General features: G+C 38.0%; 1 protein-coding gene across 1 annotated transcript; it reads right to left on the bottom strand.

Moving 5' to 3' along the window:
• Positions 1-528: 528 nt before the first annotated feature.
• Positions 529-14,892, bottom strand: adra1ba (adrenoceptor alpha 1Ba). Its single transcript, XM_007254211.4, has 2 exons — positions 12,891-14,892; positions 529-3,903 (listed from the first exon to the last, which is right to left on the bottom strand). The coding sequence occupies exons 1-2, from the start codon at positions 13,834-13,836 to the stop codon at positions 3,326-3,328; spliced, it is 1,524 nt and encodes a 507-aa protein (XP_007254273.3). The 5' UTR covers positions 13,837-14,892; the 3' UTR covers positions 529-3,325.
• Positions 14,893-16,888: the final 1,996 nt, after the last annotated feature.

The raw sequence follows: 16,888 nt of genomic DNA, 5'->3' as shown, positions 1-16,888 counted from the left end.
CCCAGATTGACACAGATTTGTATCACTTGTTATATTGTACTTTATAGTAGAGTCTATTCTTGTCTTTCCAGCCCAAGAAATAAAGAAAAGTATTATTTTGTATATAAAACATTCTGTTAATGCCCGGACAAAGCAGACTTTAATCATGCCTATGAGTCACAGGCTTCAGACAACTGTGGACAACAAAGGATTTATGTCTACCCTCTAAGAGCGCAGTAAACGTTGATAAACCAAGATAACTCCCTGATACCAAAAGATGTCATTAGAAGTCAGATAAACAACATGCCTGTTGTATACAGGAGGTATTTTTAACCTTTGCAAACTCTTTGAGGTCCTAATAAAATTACTTTACGTAATGTAAGTAATGTGAGTTTCTTGTCCAACTAAAGGCCTTAGTCTCTTCTTTTTGTGCAGAGAATGGCAGTAACACTAGTATTGCTGTTTTCCAGAGTCCAGGGTTTTGTCTTCTGTTTTTTTGGCTGAGGAACATTAACAAGGATCAAATCAACACCAAATAAAACAACAATAAAAACCTTCAGCAATTACATTTATTGCATGTTTAGCCACTCATCCTAAACACAACCTCTTCCCCTTAACTCAAGATCCCGAATGAGTTGGGGAAGTTATGACTTTAATGCAATGCAGGTACAAAAATGACAAAAACATACAGGATCAGTCATAACATTAAAACGCCTGACAAATGATGTGAATGACATTGATTATCTGTAATCTGATTCATTTTTGATTAGAACTGAGTTGAACCAAGATCAAGATGACTGGGACAGAGCAAACCTACCAAATAAACCAGTAAAAGAAGAGGTATGGGTGCCGACGAATGGTAATATTCTGTAAAAACCTACCGCAGTAAAAATTGCTATAAAAAAAAAGACTTAAAAGGACTTACAATTACAATTATGATTAGGTGGTGGTTTTAATGTTATGACTGTCTGCTGAATACTGTATTATAAAACCCTTTTGTTTCAACCAACAGCCACAGTACATGTAAAAAGCATAACTTACAATAAATAGGGCTAAATAAATTAAAAAACAAACAAAAAAATTGTATTTGTGTAAAACCGCTTGGAACTGTCTTTTCCCTGGACCACAAGTCGTGATGTGCATTATGTCAGCACAAAGCACCGGCAGAAAGATCATAAATCTTGTGTCTAGAATCACATAATCATTTCCACATACACAAATAATGAAAAAAAGCTTTCACACAAATGCACAGCGTGTCTAGATAAAACAGCACAGACGAATAAATAAATAAATCTGAAATAAAACCAACTTTCCAACTGATGGGTAGCTTTGCTACTTATATAACACCAGGTGCTAATGCGGGTTCTAAGGTGTTGCTGACTGTGTTCATGCACAGGTTTGTAAATTTAGTCTCCTTATAATGTCCCCTCACCAACAATGAATGAAATCAGCCAATATATTCTTTGTTATTTAATGTATAGAGCTTTTACACTGGAGCTACTAGGCTAATGTTCCTAACAAGTAGCAGATATTTACAGCACAAATAAATAATCAATAAATAATTAGCTCAAAGTGCATGGGATTATTACAAAATCTCAGTGACTTGCATATGCAGTGTATGACACTAAAAGACAAAGAAAATACAGACACATTAAAGCAGCTGCTGGTTTAATCTCTTTGACATAATCTTTTGTGTATTTTTTATTGTTTAGACTACAATATACCATAATGACAGAAACCACTTAAGCAAGAACATTTTTTTTCTTATGTGTCTTTTCGCAACTTTGCGATGGTGTGCACATTTTACAATGCTAAGTGGTGTTATTTAGGCTTTTATAACTACATTAGCTTTGTAGCTACAGTGCAAAACTAAACAGGTTCTTATGAGTATTCTGCAAAAATCTGAAAAGCTAAAAAAATAAACAAGTTTTAAATGTTCTTGTTCTTGTCATGGAAAATTCTGGTTAACGCGTGTAAGGCACTTACTGGCACGCTTTCTATATATAAAGACATCCCGAGTCGCAAAAATTAAGTTCAGGGAGGTACCCCGGACCTGGATATGGAAACCCGCCCCAATCCCCGCAAAAAAGAACTTGCACACAAAGAAAAACAGAACTTTAGGCTAATATATATAGTGCCTCGTGGGCAATGCTATTACAAACTGTACAGTGGGCAAGACTTTCACTGTTTTTTACTTTTACCAGGCATGGATATACTTTAGAGTAGTCAGAGAAGGGTGGGTTTTGATGGGAGCCATGATGCTCCTGAGCGCATCCCGTCCAGAAGGGAAAAAAACACTGACCACCCACACTAAAACTGATTGGCTGACGCAAAGACTCTTTGTAGAGACCATACCAACCAGAACCCTCTCTGTTTTGCATGCGCTTCATGAATATGCACACGAGGGGTGTGCCTTTCTCTCCTTCTCCCCCTCTTTCTCACACGTGATAGGGTAAAAAAGTCTGTGTCGCCTGCGGCGTGCACGTTTGTGTTCACTCTTGGGCCACTCGTTCTACATTCCAGGAGATTTTATCTGACTTGCGGGCATCAGGGAACCGGTATTGATATGCGTTAGACTCCCGCAATTTCCGGGAGACTTGGGATGTCTATCTATGCAATCAGCAAATTTGCAACCATGTTTGCATCCACTTTCTGAGGATGTTTTCTTGCTTTCTAGCATTAGTTAGTTTTACTGAAGAGTATACCTTCATGTCATCTGCTCCCAATTTAGTAACAGATTTACCTTGACATAATGACATAATATATATAATGTATGAGCTAATGTATGCACATTTAAACCTAAAAAATGAGACTATGAGAATACATTTTTTGTTACCTACTTGTGCAAGCATTCACTCAAAACCAAAAAAAGCATTCCCTCACAAAAGACAAACAACAGTGGGTTTACAGGGGGATTTGCATCTTACAGAGCAGATTTGCATATATTACTAAATATTGGGTAGCGCATCCAGTAACAATGCATGTAAAACCAATTTATTCTGTGAGGCTTTTAATAGGTTCATTGTATGTGTATTGCTATGTATGGACGTTATGGGAAATGCATTGGAAAAAAATGCTATTAAAAGACTGGAAACCTTAGTATATAAGTTTTTTTTTTTGGCTGATTGCATACATTGGTGGTAAGGAGTAAATTGGGTACATGTTTGATTTTGTCTGATTTTTATTTTGATCATTTTAGTTTTGTTCTGTATCAGTAGCTACTTTGAGTCTCCAAACGTCATTTAACAATGCAAGCATGCTTTATAACCATATCTACAATACAACAGGATATTAAATCAGTATAAAATGTAAGGAAAAAGAAACCGGTGTTCCATACTGCACCCAGTTACATCACAGTTTCAGGTGTAGGCCTGGTATTTGATCCATGTTCTAAATCTTCTCTACCGTTCTGTACATTGGCATGCAGTGGTCCTTTGGCCAGTGGCCCACCGGGGAAAGGCAGAGTCATTGTGCTGGGTTTGTTCTCAGTCTGGCGCACACTGGCGGGGCTGGATCTGAAATGACTGGGGAAGTGTTTTGGACAGTCTGAGCTGGAGGAGGACGCACACGGACCCCAGCCTGGTAACAGTCCCCCCGCCGCTCTCTGAGAGCCGCTGCCTCTGGTGAAGAAGCGTGGGCTAGGCTGCACAGAGGCCAGTGTCTGCTGACTGCCGTTCATGCAGACGGAGCTGTTGTCGTTGTAGGACGAGTTGGTGGGACCCGAGTTTGACCTGTAGTTGTACGACCTCCAGCTCTGCCTCTTCCGCTGCTGACACTGGCACCGCAGGATCCGGATAAAGGCCTGCTTAAACTCGCGGCTGTAGCACGGGTAGATGATGGGGTTTAAGCAGCTGTTGAAGTAGCCCAGCCAGAAAATCACCTTGAAGAAGGTCTCAGGGGGGCGCAGGTTGGCATTGAAGGAACCTGAAAAACACAAGCAAACACAGTGAGATTATATACCACTTCCTGTTCCAGTTTTTCTGAGTTTTTCTATCTATCTATCTATCTATCTATCTATCTATCTATCTATCTATCTATCTATCTATCTATCTATCTATCTATCTATCTATCTATCTATCTATCTATCTATCTATATGTCTGTCTGTCTGTCTGTACTTGTTGTTTACTCTCTATCTATCCATCCATCCATCCATCCACCTACCTATGTCTGCATGTATATGTAATGTTTGGTTGGTCATTCAGACTGTCCATATAACTCTTTGGTGCTAATCAGCAGATCCATCCATCCATCTATCCTTCTTTACTACATGTAGGTTCATTCTCTTTTCCACCATGAGGTGGCAGACTTTAACCCAAAAGAGTCATTTATTACCACACCAGCCACATTTATGCATCAATATTAATATAAATAATTATTATAATATTTATTTAAAATACTGAAGTCCTTTTTGTACATTTTATACAATTTTCTGAATAAAGTAGGTATGTTTTTTTTGTCATGTCTGCTGTGCTGCCTAGTAAAATTAAATCATTATTTTCTGTTGTTGAATAACAATATTTCATATTATTTTTGTGTAAAAAAAATAGGCATTTCAAAGATTTCAAATAGCTACTTTCATAAAATTATCTTACTATTAAACCTGTCTTTTTGGGATAACTACGCCCCTTTAAGAAAGTAATGTTTAACATCAATGGTACCACTACCTTCACACTATTTTACTTTCAAGGGACTGAAGACACTTGTTGCACATTAATTTCTTAAATTATATTAATTGTACTTAATATCTTAATATGTATCATATTGTCTCCCTGTTTAGGTTAGGTAAAGCTTAAGCTTTCCGTCCTGTCTTGGTAAAATCTCAAGGTACTTCAAATAATTTTTAAAAATCAAATTGTATCTTTGGAACAGAACAAGGTCACTATGAGCTATTTAAAATGACAACCACGTTTTTATTAAATGCTCATTCTCACTAAGTTGTCCACCCTCTCATTATCCACTCTTGCCATGACAGACAGTAAAACATTACATTTGGCAGATGCTTTTATCCAAAGCAACTTGCAAATAATGATGTATATTTAGCAATAGAGGGTGTAGAAGTTTAAGGTAATGATAAAAAAAAAAAACATTTTTAGACAGTGCCTAAAGGAGGCTAAAGTGAAATAGTTGGATAGAGGAGAAAATGTGGGGAAAGCTCTAGCAGGGATGGTCATTTCAGCACTCTGGTACCATTGATCACAATATTTTGTCCCTTCTCCACTTAGAAATGCGTCTGCTTTTAGTTTAGAAACAAAATAATATGGACTGCTGCTTTAAAAAAAATAACACAAGGAGCTGATAAAGAAAACTTTAGTTAATTTCAGTTTTTATTTACTCCAGACTGCAGTTGTTAAAAGGTCCAGTTGTCAGCTGTTTCTAAAACAGGATGAGTTATGATGAACAGTGTTAGCAGACCAGGAACACTAATTCGCTGTTTCTATCAACCACACACAAATCTGAAGCAGATGTATCCTCGTTTATATCAGCCATTAGGCCACAACAGATCTGCTGAATACACCCGAAAGCACTGGACACTACTCAAAGCACTACAGCCACACATATAGCAAATCCACAAGACCCAACAAAAAGATCTTTCTGATTTCACCAATACGACAAAGGAGTGCGAATGAGTCAGATGTGCTTTTCACACATCGCAGCTTATTGGTTTATAAGGCACTTACAGCCGTATGCCATCCTTCATCACATCTATGCTCATCTGTGCTGATATTAGCTGAACTGATCAAACCCGTTTCTGAGTCTGGATCTCCTCTCAGGTGCTGGGAGGATTAGCTGAGCTTGGAAAAATATCTGCTTTAAGCTACAGCGCACCAGTGAGCTGGAACTGATTACAGGACACTTTGAAGCTCTGCTCGCCGGTGTCAACTGGTCATTTCATATTCTGATCTCTAAGCATTTAATTTAAACTCAGGCTGATGCTGTTGATTTCATATTTCATTGCAATGCAAACTGTACACTGACATGCCAAATATCATGGGACAGTGTCATGTTCCATGGAAGCTAAAGAACATTGTGCTCCTGCATTGACGGTAAATGTGATTCTAGTTCACATATACAGATTCTGATTTTTTGAAAAAAATAAGAGACCACTTTAGTTTTTGAATTAATTTGGTTATTTATAGGTATATGCTTGAGTAAAATGAACATTGTTGTTTTATTCAATAAACTATGGACAACATTTCAACCAAATTCCAAATAAAAATATTGTCATTTTGACATTTTGAAAATAACAAAGAAGATGCAGAGCTTTCAGATCTTAAATAATGCAAAGAAAACAAGTTCATATTCATAAAGGTTTAAGAGTTCAGAAATCAATATTTGGTAGAATAACCCTGCTTTTTAATCACAGTTTTCATGCATCTTGTCATGTTCTCCTCCACCAGTCTTACACACTTATTTTGCTTGATTATATTCCAGAAGTTTTCAATTTGGTAAAATCAAAGGCACTCGTATTTTTTTTAAGTGGTCGCTGTATTTGCGGTACACATGTGACACTGTGGATCGAGGAACGTTAATTATCTACACAGCTTCAGAAATGGATTGTGTATTGCCATCACCCTATCTATGCATCAACTGTTAGGCCTCACTCTATAATCAATAACTCACATTGCCTTGCCAAGAGCTTCCTGGCTAGAATGTAGCTTCATTCAAAAAAAGCCATCATCTTATATAACACTTTATTATCAATCTATATAATTCTACATGCTGTCCCATGACTTTTGTCATGTCATTGCATTTACCATTATTATCGTTTTAAATAAAATGTATTTACTGAATTATCATACAGAAGCTGTTAGTTTAGAAGTGATTGGTGTTATTATTTTTTATTAATTCATTGTGTCTTAACACATTACTGTTTTTTTTTCTTATTTTATTGATAATTTTTTTTTAATTTTACATTTTTTGTTTGTATTCATGCTCAGAAATGTTGTAAAAGATTACCTGATCAATTTATAGTTTTCTGCTGTCACGGTATATAAACAGTGAATTGGAGAAAATAAGTATAACTACAACATGTATTCACATGTATTTTTACACAAATGTAAATTTATTTTAAAACCTGTAAAACAACTCACTTAGCGTAGTTAATTCTCTCTTATTTAAACAGATGATTTAAACAGATGTTTTTTTTTCAGATCCTGCAATAGTTCATTAAACCTTTTCCTGTCCCTTTATCAAACAAAAAATCTGTGAAAGTCTCCTCTGGAAAAATAATGTTGCTTTTGCGATTGGTCACACTCTATTAAAAGCCATGCTCAAGGGAGCAGGGGACGTTCCTGAAGCCGAGAAATCTTCTGAAGCAGAGAAGTCCTCTCAGGTTAAGTCTTATTGGACATTAGCGAGGTATTAGAAAAGGTCACAAAAATCCATTGGGCATATCTGAACTCTTCCCAGTTGCCCATCTCTGCTTTTACATTCATAACTCCCCCATCCCACAGGAATTCATCACTTCTGAGATCTTCTATGCACATCATGCTGCACATCTCGTACCCTTTTATGGCCTTTTCCCTTCTCACTGAGTTCTGGGGTTATAGAATATTATAAAATGCCAGAAAAAGCGTGCAGTACTGTACATGTAGAACTCTACTTATCAGCAAAACATTCCTAAATAAATTATAATAGTAAATGGCTGACAATGCAGATTAAGCCCAGGGTCCTATATGTTCCTGATCTCTGAGTCTCAATTTCACCAGTATAAACTCTTTCTCCTCAGATACTCACACTCTGTCACGGCACGTAAAGAGCTCAGACCTATCAGCGAGTTCAGAGATCAGAGATCAGCTGATCTCTATCAGCCAAAGGTGATAAGTTCAAGACTGATTTAAAAGCAGCTTCATTACAGCACTTCATTAAGACATAAGTGCCAGGCGGCCAGGCCTAATGTGAACTCTCCCAGTAACTCAAATACATCTGTCCCACTACACCAAACCTCCTCACCCCGCTCCAAATCACCCCCCAGACTGTAAATCATACGCTGATGTGCCCTTTCAAACCCAGAACACTGATACTGAGGCCATTTAATTACCACTGTTTTTCCAGATCAAAATATCACAATCTACTTTCGCTATTCCTAATGTGGTAGGCCAAAAAAAAAAATATATTCAGCTCTGAAAAAATTAATATGGTTTCTATGATTTTTCTATTAATAGCTATATGTTTGAGGAAAATGAACATTGTTGTATTATTCTATAAACCACAGACAACATTTCTCACGAATTCCAAACAAAAATATTGTCATTTAGAGCATTCATTTGCAGAAAATGAGAAATGGCTGAAATAACAAAAAAGATGCAGAGCTTTTAGACCTCAAATAATGCAAAGAAAACAAGTTCATATTCATAAAGTGTTAAGAGTTCAGAAATCAATATTTTGTGGAATAACCCTGCTTTTTAATCACAGTTTTCATGATTCTTGGCATGTTCTCCTCCACCAGTCTTACACACTGCTTTTGAATACCTTTATGCCACTCCTAATGCAAAATTCAAGCAATTCAGCTTGTTTTGAAAATTGAAAATAGAAACAGAAGCTGTTAATTTAGAATTGATTGGTCTTAGTAGTTTCTAACTGACCGTCTTAACAAATCACTGTTTTTATCTCTTTATTCTATTTTGTTTGTATTTATGCTCGAATACATTGTAAAAGTGGGTGACTCTCAGTGTACTCTGTGTTTTACTAAGAATATTTGATGAAGCTACTGAGTTCAGTTGTGCCCTCGTTGTATACAAAATGAGGTTTGTTGTTATACAGATCTATGTACAGATGCAGTAAGCAGAAACAGTATTCAGGTTTCACAATCCATGTTATTACACAGTACAAAAACTCCAACTCACCAACTTAAAAATGCTTAGTGACCTGTCACACCTGAACACCTAAATTTTTAAGCTGGCCTAATTGAATAAAGAGTTTTGTGAATTGCATATTATACAGCTCTGGAAAAAAAGAATGATGAGTTTCTTTGATTTTACCAAATTAAAAACCTCTGGAATATAATCAAGAGGAAGATGGATGATCACTATCATAAAATTTGCACCAGGAGTAAAGGCATAAAGTTATCCAAAAGCAGTGTGTAAGACTGGTGGAGGAGAACATGCCAAGATGCATGAAAACTGTGATTAAAAACCAGGGTTATTCCCCCAAATATTGATTTCTGAACTCTTAAAACTTTGTGAATATAAACTTGATTTCTTTGCATTATTTGAGGTCTGAAAGCGTTGCATGTTTTTTGTTATTTCAGCCATTTCTCATTTTCTGCAAATAAATGCTCTAAACGACAACATTTTATTTGGGAATTTGGGAGAGATGTTGTCAGTAGTTTATAGAATAAAACAGCATCAGAAAGCAAAAAATATCTATTTGAGACTTAAAGTTTCATTTGGTTCATTGTGATTGAATCTGTTGTAATAATTTAGACATGCGGTGTGCAGGATACTCAATTCTAAGTATCAGCTTCTGTTGCTTTTTATCTCACTTTTCTTCTCCAGTTTTCTCTTACTTTCACTTCTTGTGGGGTAAAATTGTTATAATGTGAATTTACTTTATTGGCTATAATTGTAATAGAACTAAACATTAACAAAATATGTTATCAGGGTCATCCTGTCAATACTAGCACTGGCTTCACTGTACAGGATGATGCTGTTGAGCATGGCGTGCTGCATCGGCCCAGTGAGGACATTACTATTGATTTTCCAATGATTTTTACTAAGCTTTACTTTCTGAAGCATCAAGTGTTAGGATGAAGTGGATGAGCGAGCTTGTGACAGGGCATAACCAATAAAATCTACTGCTTCTAACCTTCAGCCTGCATGAGCCTTTGTGCATCCTATAGCTTCTGTAAAATAACAGCTTCAGGGCAGGCAGTGTGGAAGACACACATTATGCTTAGAATAATAATTCAGATGGCCAGAGCCTTGATGAACGAGGCCCCGAAGAATCTCTTTTGTCAACCCCTTATGCAATGTCTCTCCAACAAATATTCACATTCGACCCTTCCGCTAAATTCTATTAGCATGGCATATTAAGACAAAGAGAGACGCTGAGAGAGGGAATTATTAACTTCCCAAAGGTCAGACACATGGAAAGTTTTCCTCCCGTCGTCAGGACAAACACAAGTGACCCATATAATGAGCTGGTCAGATATAGAAGAGCAGAAATCTTGGGTCATAAAGTGAATATAGATACATGCTTCATACTTGACCTGTTTGGAGGAGGGTATATGTGGTGGGAATACTACCTCATGTTTATTCCCACACCTCAGCACTCTCCTAGCAGCTCAGACATGGAACGAGCCTGGGAATGAGAGGGCTCTTAGAAGACATTGGCATTTCCTCTGCATTCCTCTAGGAGACCTCAACAAGCTTCAGGGACCTACTGGATTCCACTTGACCAAGGATACAACAAGCCAGCCAATACTGAGCAGAATAACTGATGCAGACAGTCATGCAGATGAAAACAAGAAAGGCATGGTAAGCTGATCTCTAACCAGGTCCTACATATTCCTATATATTTCTGTAAACAACTCTGGAAAAAAATAAGAAACCTCTTCTTTGATTTTACCAAATTGAAAACATCTAGAATATAATCAAGAGGAAGATTGATTATTACAAGCCATCAAACCAAGCCAAACTGCTTGAATTTTTGCACCAGGAGTAAAGGCATAAAGTTATCCAAAAGCAGTGTGTAAGACTGGTGGAGGAGAACACGCCAAGATGCATGAAAACTGTGATTAAAAACCAGGGTTATTCAAACCAAATATTGATTTCTGAACTCTTAAAACTTTATAATATTAACTTGTTTTCTTTGCATTTGAGGTCTGAAAGCTTTGCATATATTTGTTATTTCAGTCATTTCTCATTTTCTGCAAATGAATGCTCTAAATTACAATATTTTATTTGGAATTTGGGAGAAATGTTGAACTTATTACTTTTATGGGCCTAATTTTCCAAAACCAATCATGTGATACTGGCTCTACCATTTAACAATAATCTTTTTTTTCTATTTTTTCTATTTTTCTGGGCCTAGTTTCCCAAAACCAATCATTTAATTCTGGCTCTACCAATTAACAATAATCTTTTTGTACGTATGCTAATGGAAATGAAAAAAACAAGCCTTGAACAACTGTATTTATGAAGTTTGCTTTGTGCATATTATTTAAAATCACTTAAATTAAACTAACAACAACCCTACTGACACCTAGTCCCAGAGCCCAGCTTTAGGAATCGCAATATGCTTGAGATGTGTAGCTTGCTTCACAGTTCTGGGCAAGACAGCAAAGCATTAATCACTGTGTATAGTTTTGTTTACTGCTGATGGACTGACTGCATTTTGCCATGAGGCAGTTCACTCTGTGAATCGATGTCTTAAATTAATCAGGATGCCATGTCTAATTAAGGTGATGCTCATCAAATGGCACTGATTGTATAGCTATCAATACTAACTTTTACTTTGAAATAAACCAAATGAATGAATAGAATAGAATGAATTACCTTTCAATAATATATAATTACTATTTTATAATAAGAGCATTTATGATTTAATACATTGTTTAGATTTATTTATTATATATATTTATATAGTGTACTTTTTGGATAAAAAAAAAAAAAACAGGAACAAGTAAAAGGCCTAAAATATGGTTTACATAAAATACATATTCTACACCTCTATTAGACCACAGATTATAATATTAAAGTACTTTCATTTTCATTTTGCATTTTATTGTAAAAGGCCTGAAAAGGCCAGGAAAATGAGCAACAGGTTCAGGCACTGAAGAACAAAGCAACCTTGAAGGCTAGAGGTAAGAGTGTGAGGATGAAGAGTCTGTGGGTATAGAAGAGGAAGAACAGAGTAAAGGGAAAAGACAAGATGGGAATAAACAAGAATATAGGAAAAAAACATAAAAGAAGCCAAGGAAGAATCAGAAAAGAAGCTCAAAGCTGAAGCTGAAAAAAACAAACCCTACTGAATACTGTTGCCATATGCCACCATATGAAACCTTCTCTTTTAATGTTTTATCTTTATCTAATGTATTTTCTACATTGTAGATTCATATTAAAGACATTAAAACACTTAAGGGACACATACAGAATTAATCATGTAGTAACCAGTAAAAAGTGTTTTTCCTTCACCTGACCAAACTCCTGACCTAAACCTGATTATTTGAGATGGTATTTTGAGGTGGTTTGGGATGAGCTGGAGCTTCACAGCCTGAAGCAAAAGCAGCAACTATTGTCCAGCACCTCCAAGAACTACTTCAAGACAGTGAGAAAACTTTTCCAGGTGACTCTCCCTCATGAAAACACTGAAATTAAAATAATAAGAGTGTGTAGATCTGTCCTCCAAACTATATTTGCTAATATGAAGAATCTAAAATATAAAACTATTCTTGTTTGTTTTCATAATAATTCCACATGTGTTCTTGTATAGCTTTAATATGGTCTTCAGTATTAAATTTACAATGTAAAAATCATAAAAAGAAAGACAAGACTTTGAATGGAGGTACTGTATGTGTGTATTCTTTTTTAAACACAATGTCAATCCTTTCCACCCCTCTCTTCTTTGTTCTGGTTATAAACTGTTATTTACTATTACTTTGTTGTTTAAACTCATAAAAGAACAGATTTAAAGGGGTTAGAAGTTTTTTTTTTAGTAAAAGCAATAGAACCATTCAAATTAAGGGATTGTTTGACTGTCTAAAATGTTTCTGATTATGAATGGATAGAAAACCATGTGCGGTTCAGTTACAGACCTGTTTTAGTGCTGTAGACAAAAAAGCATAAATTAAAAGCATAAAATAGAGGAGAAGCTTATGAGTTTAGGAAGTAGAAAGAAGAAGATGAGCAAAAGAATACAGTAGAAGCATCTTTTTTAGTGTGATTGTTGGGAACACTGAGGAACCTACCGATGGGCAGGGCGAGGAAGAAGGGCAGCCAGCAGAGGATGAACATGCCCACCACGACCCCCAGGGTTTTGGCTGCTTTCTTCTCCCTGGAGAACTTGAGGAGCTTGACGGTCAGGGAGCTCCTGATGGTGCCTTTGCCCGCGCCCCCGCACTCCTCCTGCGCCTGAGCTCCTTTACAGTGGATCCTCAGGGTGAGCTCGCTGGAGTCCATGCGCTCCTTCATCACCCCCGCCTCCAGGTTCCTGGTGGTCCGCTTGGCCACGATGTAGACGCGGCAGTACATGGCCAGGATGACCGCTAAGGGGATGTAGAAGGAACCCAGCGAGGAGAAGAGCGCGTAGAAGGGCTCCTCCGTTATGGGGCAGATGGTGTCGTCGTCGGACGGAGGCTCTTTCCAGCCGAGCAGGGGTCCGATGGAGATGACGGTGGCCAGCACCCAGACCCCAAGCATGGCGAGGAGCGCGCGCTTCTCGGTGACGATGCTGGGGTACTGCAGGGGGTAGCGGACCCCGATGTAGCGGTCTATGGAGATCACGCACAGGCTCATGATGGACGCCGTGCAGCACAGGACGTCCACCGCGGCCCAGATGTCGCAGAAGATCCGGCCGAACACCCAGTAGTTGAGGATTTCCAAGGTGGCGGACACCGGCAGCACGGTAGTCCCAAGCAGGAGGTCGGCCATGGCCAGGTTGATGATGAAGTAGTTGGTTGGGATGCGCAGGTGCCTGTTGCACACCACGGACAGGATCACCAAAATGTTGCCCACTATGGCGAACACGATGAAGGCGCCCAGCACCACGGCCAGCGGCACCGCCCGGGACAGGCTGAACGGTGCGCTTTCGGACGTTTCGTTCCCTGCGGTCCAGTTGGAGATGTTCGACGGCGGCGCGAGCGTCCCTGATGCGTTATTCCACAAGTTCCCTGCATCCTCCATAGCGAAATTCATCTTCACCAACCAGCCTAGTGGTCAGCCTGGTATCCCCATACCCAGAGTCATGTATTTAGTTTTTTTGGTCAGTTTTTCTTCTGAAGTTATTATTATTATTTTAATTATTATTTCACGTCCAGGTTTAGGCTGCTGCCACGTGCTCTTCTTACTCCCGGGCTCTTTTTTAAAAGGGTGTCCGCGTGAGCGCGCTTTTTACGATGCGTAAAAAATAGCAGTAGCGCAACCTCGGGGTCCTCCATGCTCTCCGCTGCGTTCTGCGTGGCGCACACGCTGTACACAAGGCACACACGCCCAGTGTAGGCTACAGGTCCATTCAGTGACAAGACACTACACTACAGCTGCTGGATCCTCCTCTGCGTCCTCTGCTCTGCAGTGTCCCTGTACGCATCCTTACTGACCACTCATCCTGCTGCATTCATCCTGCTGCATTCATCCATGCATGCGAGCGCTCTTAAACCAACCCCTCCTTCTCTCTCTCTCTCTCTCTCTTTCTCCCTCTCTCTCTCTCTTTCTCTCTCTCTCTGTCCCCTATACAATACACCAAGCTCAAACTTCACTGGAGACTCCAGCAACGTAAAAAAAAGCCTCCTTTCCCCTCTCTTCTACTCTTTTTTACGTTTTACAGTTAAACCAAGCGCGCGCACCCAGTCCCGTGCAGTCGAACCGCGTCCCCCCGGCTAGCTCCGCTTCCATATGTTGTTTGGTGATCTAAAGCAATGTGACCTCGAGCGCGTGCCACTCACTGTCTCCCCGCTGCCTATTTTTAGAGCCGTCCTGCCATTCAGGTTATAGACACGCGGACAATGTCACGGTTGTTGCGCTGTTTTGCTGGTAACTTTGGTGCAAAACACAGCGAGCCGCAGGAGGACTCGAGATGTCAACATCAAATCAGATTAAGCAGTGCTCTAAAAACACGCGCAGTTATCCAACAGCGCTATAATAGACTATAACACATTATATAATAACTCCATCTTGTTAACCCTTTACTAGCCTCAAACTAACAAACAAACAATAAATAAATGGCTTTTTTAAAATATGTTTTGGGTAGTAACAATTAATCAGCTAATATTGTTTTATTAGTGTAGTGCAGCTTTTAAAATAATACACTTCCCAGAAAATGTTTGAGATAGCACTGTCATGAAAAAAATCTGAACACAACCCATAAATACAATAAATATAAATAAACAAGCTTAACTGAAGTGCAACCACTTCAGTTTCTGAATCAGTTTCTCTGATTTTGCTATTTATAGGTATAATGTTTGAGTAAAATGAACATTGTGGTTTTATTCTATAAACTACTGACAACTTTTTCCCCACAAATTACAAATACAAAATATTTTCATTTAATATATATATATATATATATATATATATATATATATATATATATATATATATATATATATATATTACATTACAGAGGTATGTATATATATATATACAGTACCCTCCATAATTATTGGCACCCCTGGTTAAGATGTGTTCTTTAGCTTCTCATAAATTGAGTTTTGTTCAAAATAATATAGGACCACGATGGAAAAAAAGAGTAAAATACAACCTTTAACCTTTGGAAGAGAAACAGGCCCACAGCATCACTGATCCCCCGCCGTATCTCACAGTGGGCATGAGGTGCTTTTCTGCATACTCAGCTCTTGTGTTACGCCAGACCCACTTAGAGCATTTGTTGCCAAAAAGCTCTATCTTTGTTTCATCTGACCAAAGCACACGGTCCCAGTTGAAGTCCCAGTACCGCTTAGCAAACTCCAAACGTTTGCGTTTATGATTGTGAGTGAGAAATGGTTTCTTCCGTGCATGCCTCCCAAACAGCTTGTTGGCATGTAGATAGCGCCTGATGGTTGTTTTGGAGACTTTGTGACCCCAAGAAGCTACCATTTGTTGCAATTCTGTAACAGTGAGCTTTGGAGAACTTTTTATTTCTCTTATCATCCTCCTCACTGTGCGTGGTGGCAAAATAAACTTGCGTCCTCGTCCAGGCTTGTTTACCACTGTTCCAGTTGTTTTAAACTTCTTAATAATTCCTCTGACAGTAGATATGGACAGGTGTAGGCGAGTAGCGATTTTCTTGTAGCCATTGCCTGACTTGTGAAGGTCAACACACATCTGCCTCACTTGAATGGTATGTTCCTTTGTCTTTCCCATGTTGAAGATAAATGGCCTCTGTGTCACGTCATATTTATACCCCAGGGAAACAGGAAGTTGTGAATTACTAATTAAATGTTCCTACATACTCTGATCAACTTCGTAAACTACTGTAGAAGTGACAGAAATACTTTTATTAAATTTATTTCCTAAGAATTGTTAGGGGTGCCAATAATTGTGGAACAGGTGATTTTATGAAGAATAATTATTTCTTAGTCAGGGATTTTATTTCCCCCTTAAAATTTACTTGAGTTAAAGGTTGGACTTTACTTTTTTTTCCCATCGTGGTCCTATATTATTTTGAACAAAACTCAATTTATGAGAAGCTAAAGAACACATCTTAACCAGGGGTGCCAATAATTATGGAGGGCACTGTATATATATATATATATATATATATATATATATATATATATATATATATATAACAATCAGGTTGAGTTCAGTTAAACACCTTCTTTAATTCATTAGAATGGTTCACTTTTTACTACATTGCATTTTCTTTATAGTTAACTAGCTATAGGGAACAACTTTACAACAAAACAAAAAGAAAAGGTAAAAAATAAAACATAAAAAAAAATGAAAAAAGTTTTGTGCTGCATTAATGGTGTTTGATTATAAACTATATATACTGAATAATTGTACGATTGAAAATTTGAAACATTGCTGACACATCATACAGTGCACTATTTCTGTACAATATGGAGCGATTCCAAACACAGGCATTACCACTCACAGTGGACAGCACCTGCAGTAGATGGTAGTGATCATGACCAGCAGTGTCCGGCTAGAATTGTCCATGTGATTATGACTCTGGAACAAATCACATCCACATTCAAATGCAGGAGCACCAATACACATATCCTTCAGCGCTGTGTCATTGGACACA

This window comes from Astyanax mexicanus, chromosome 17 (assembly GCF_023375975.1).
Source record: "Astyanax mexicanus isolate ESR-SI-001 chromosome 17, AstMex3_surface, whole genome shotgun sequence".
NCBI lineage: Eukaryota > Metazoa > Chordata > Actinopteri > Characiformes > Acestrorhamphidae > Astyanax > Astyanax mexicanus.
Note: the sequence above shows the minus strand (reverse complement) of the source record. Positions and strands in the feature narration are given on the sequence as shown.

Bases quoted from the DNA above. Each gene is read 5' to 3' on its own strand.
- adra1ba (XM_007254211.4), bottom strand. From the start codon at position 13,836: ATGAATTTCGCTATGGAGGATGCAGGGAACTTGTGGAATAACGCATCA. The intron at 3,904-12,890 runs GTAGGTTCCTCA...TGTGTTTTTCAG, and splicing joins CTTCCTCGCCCTGCCCATCG to GTTCCTTCAATGCCAACCTG.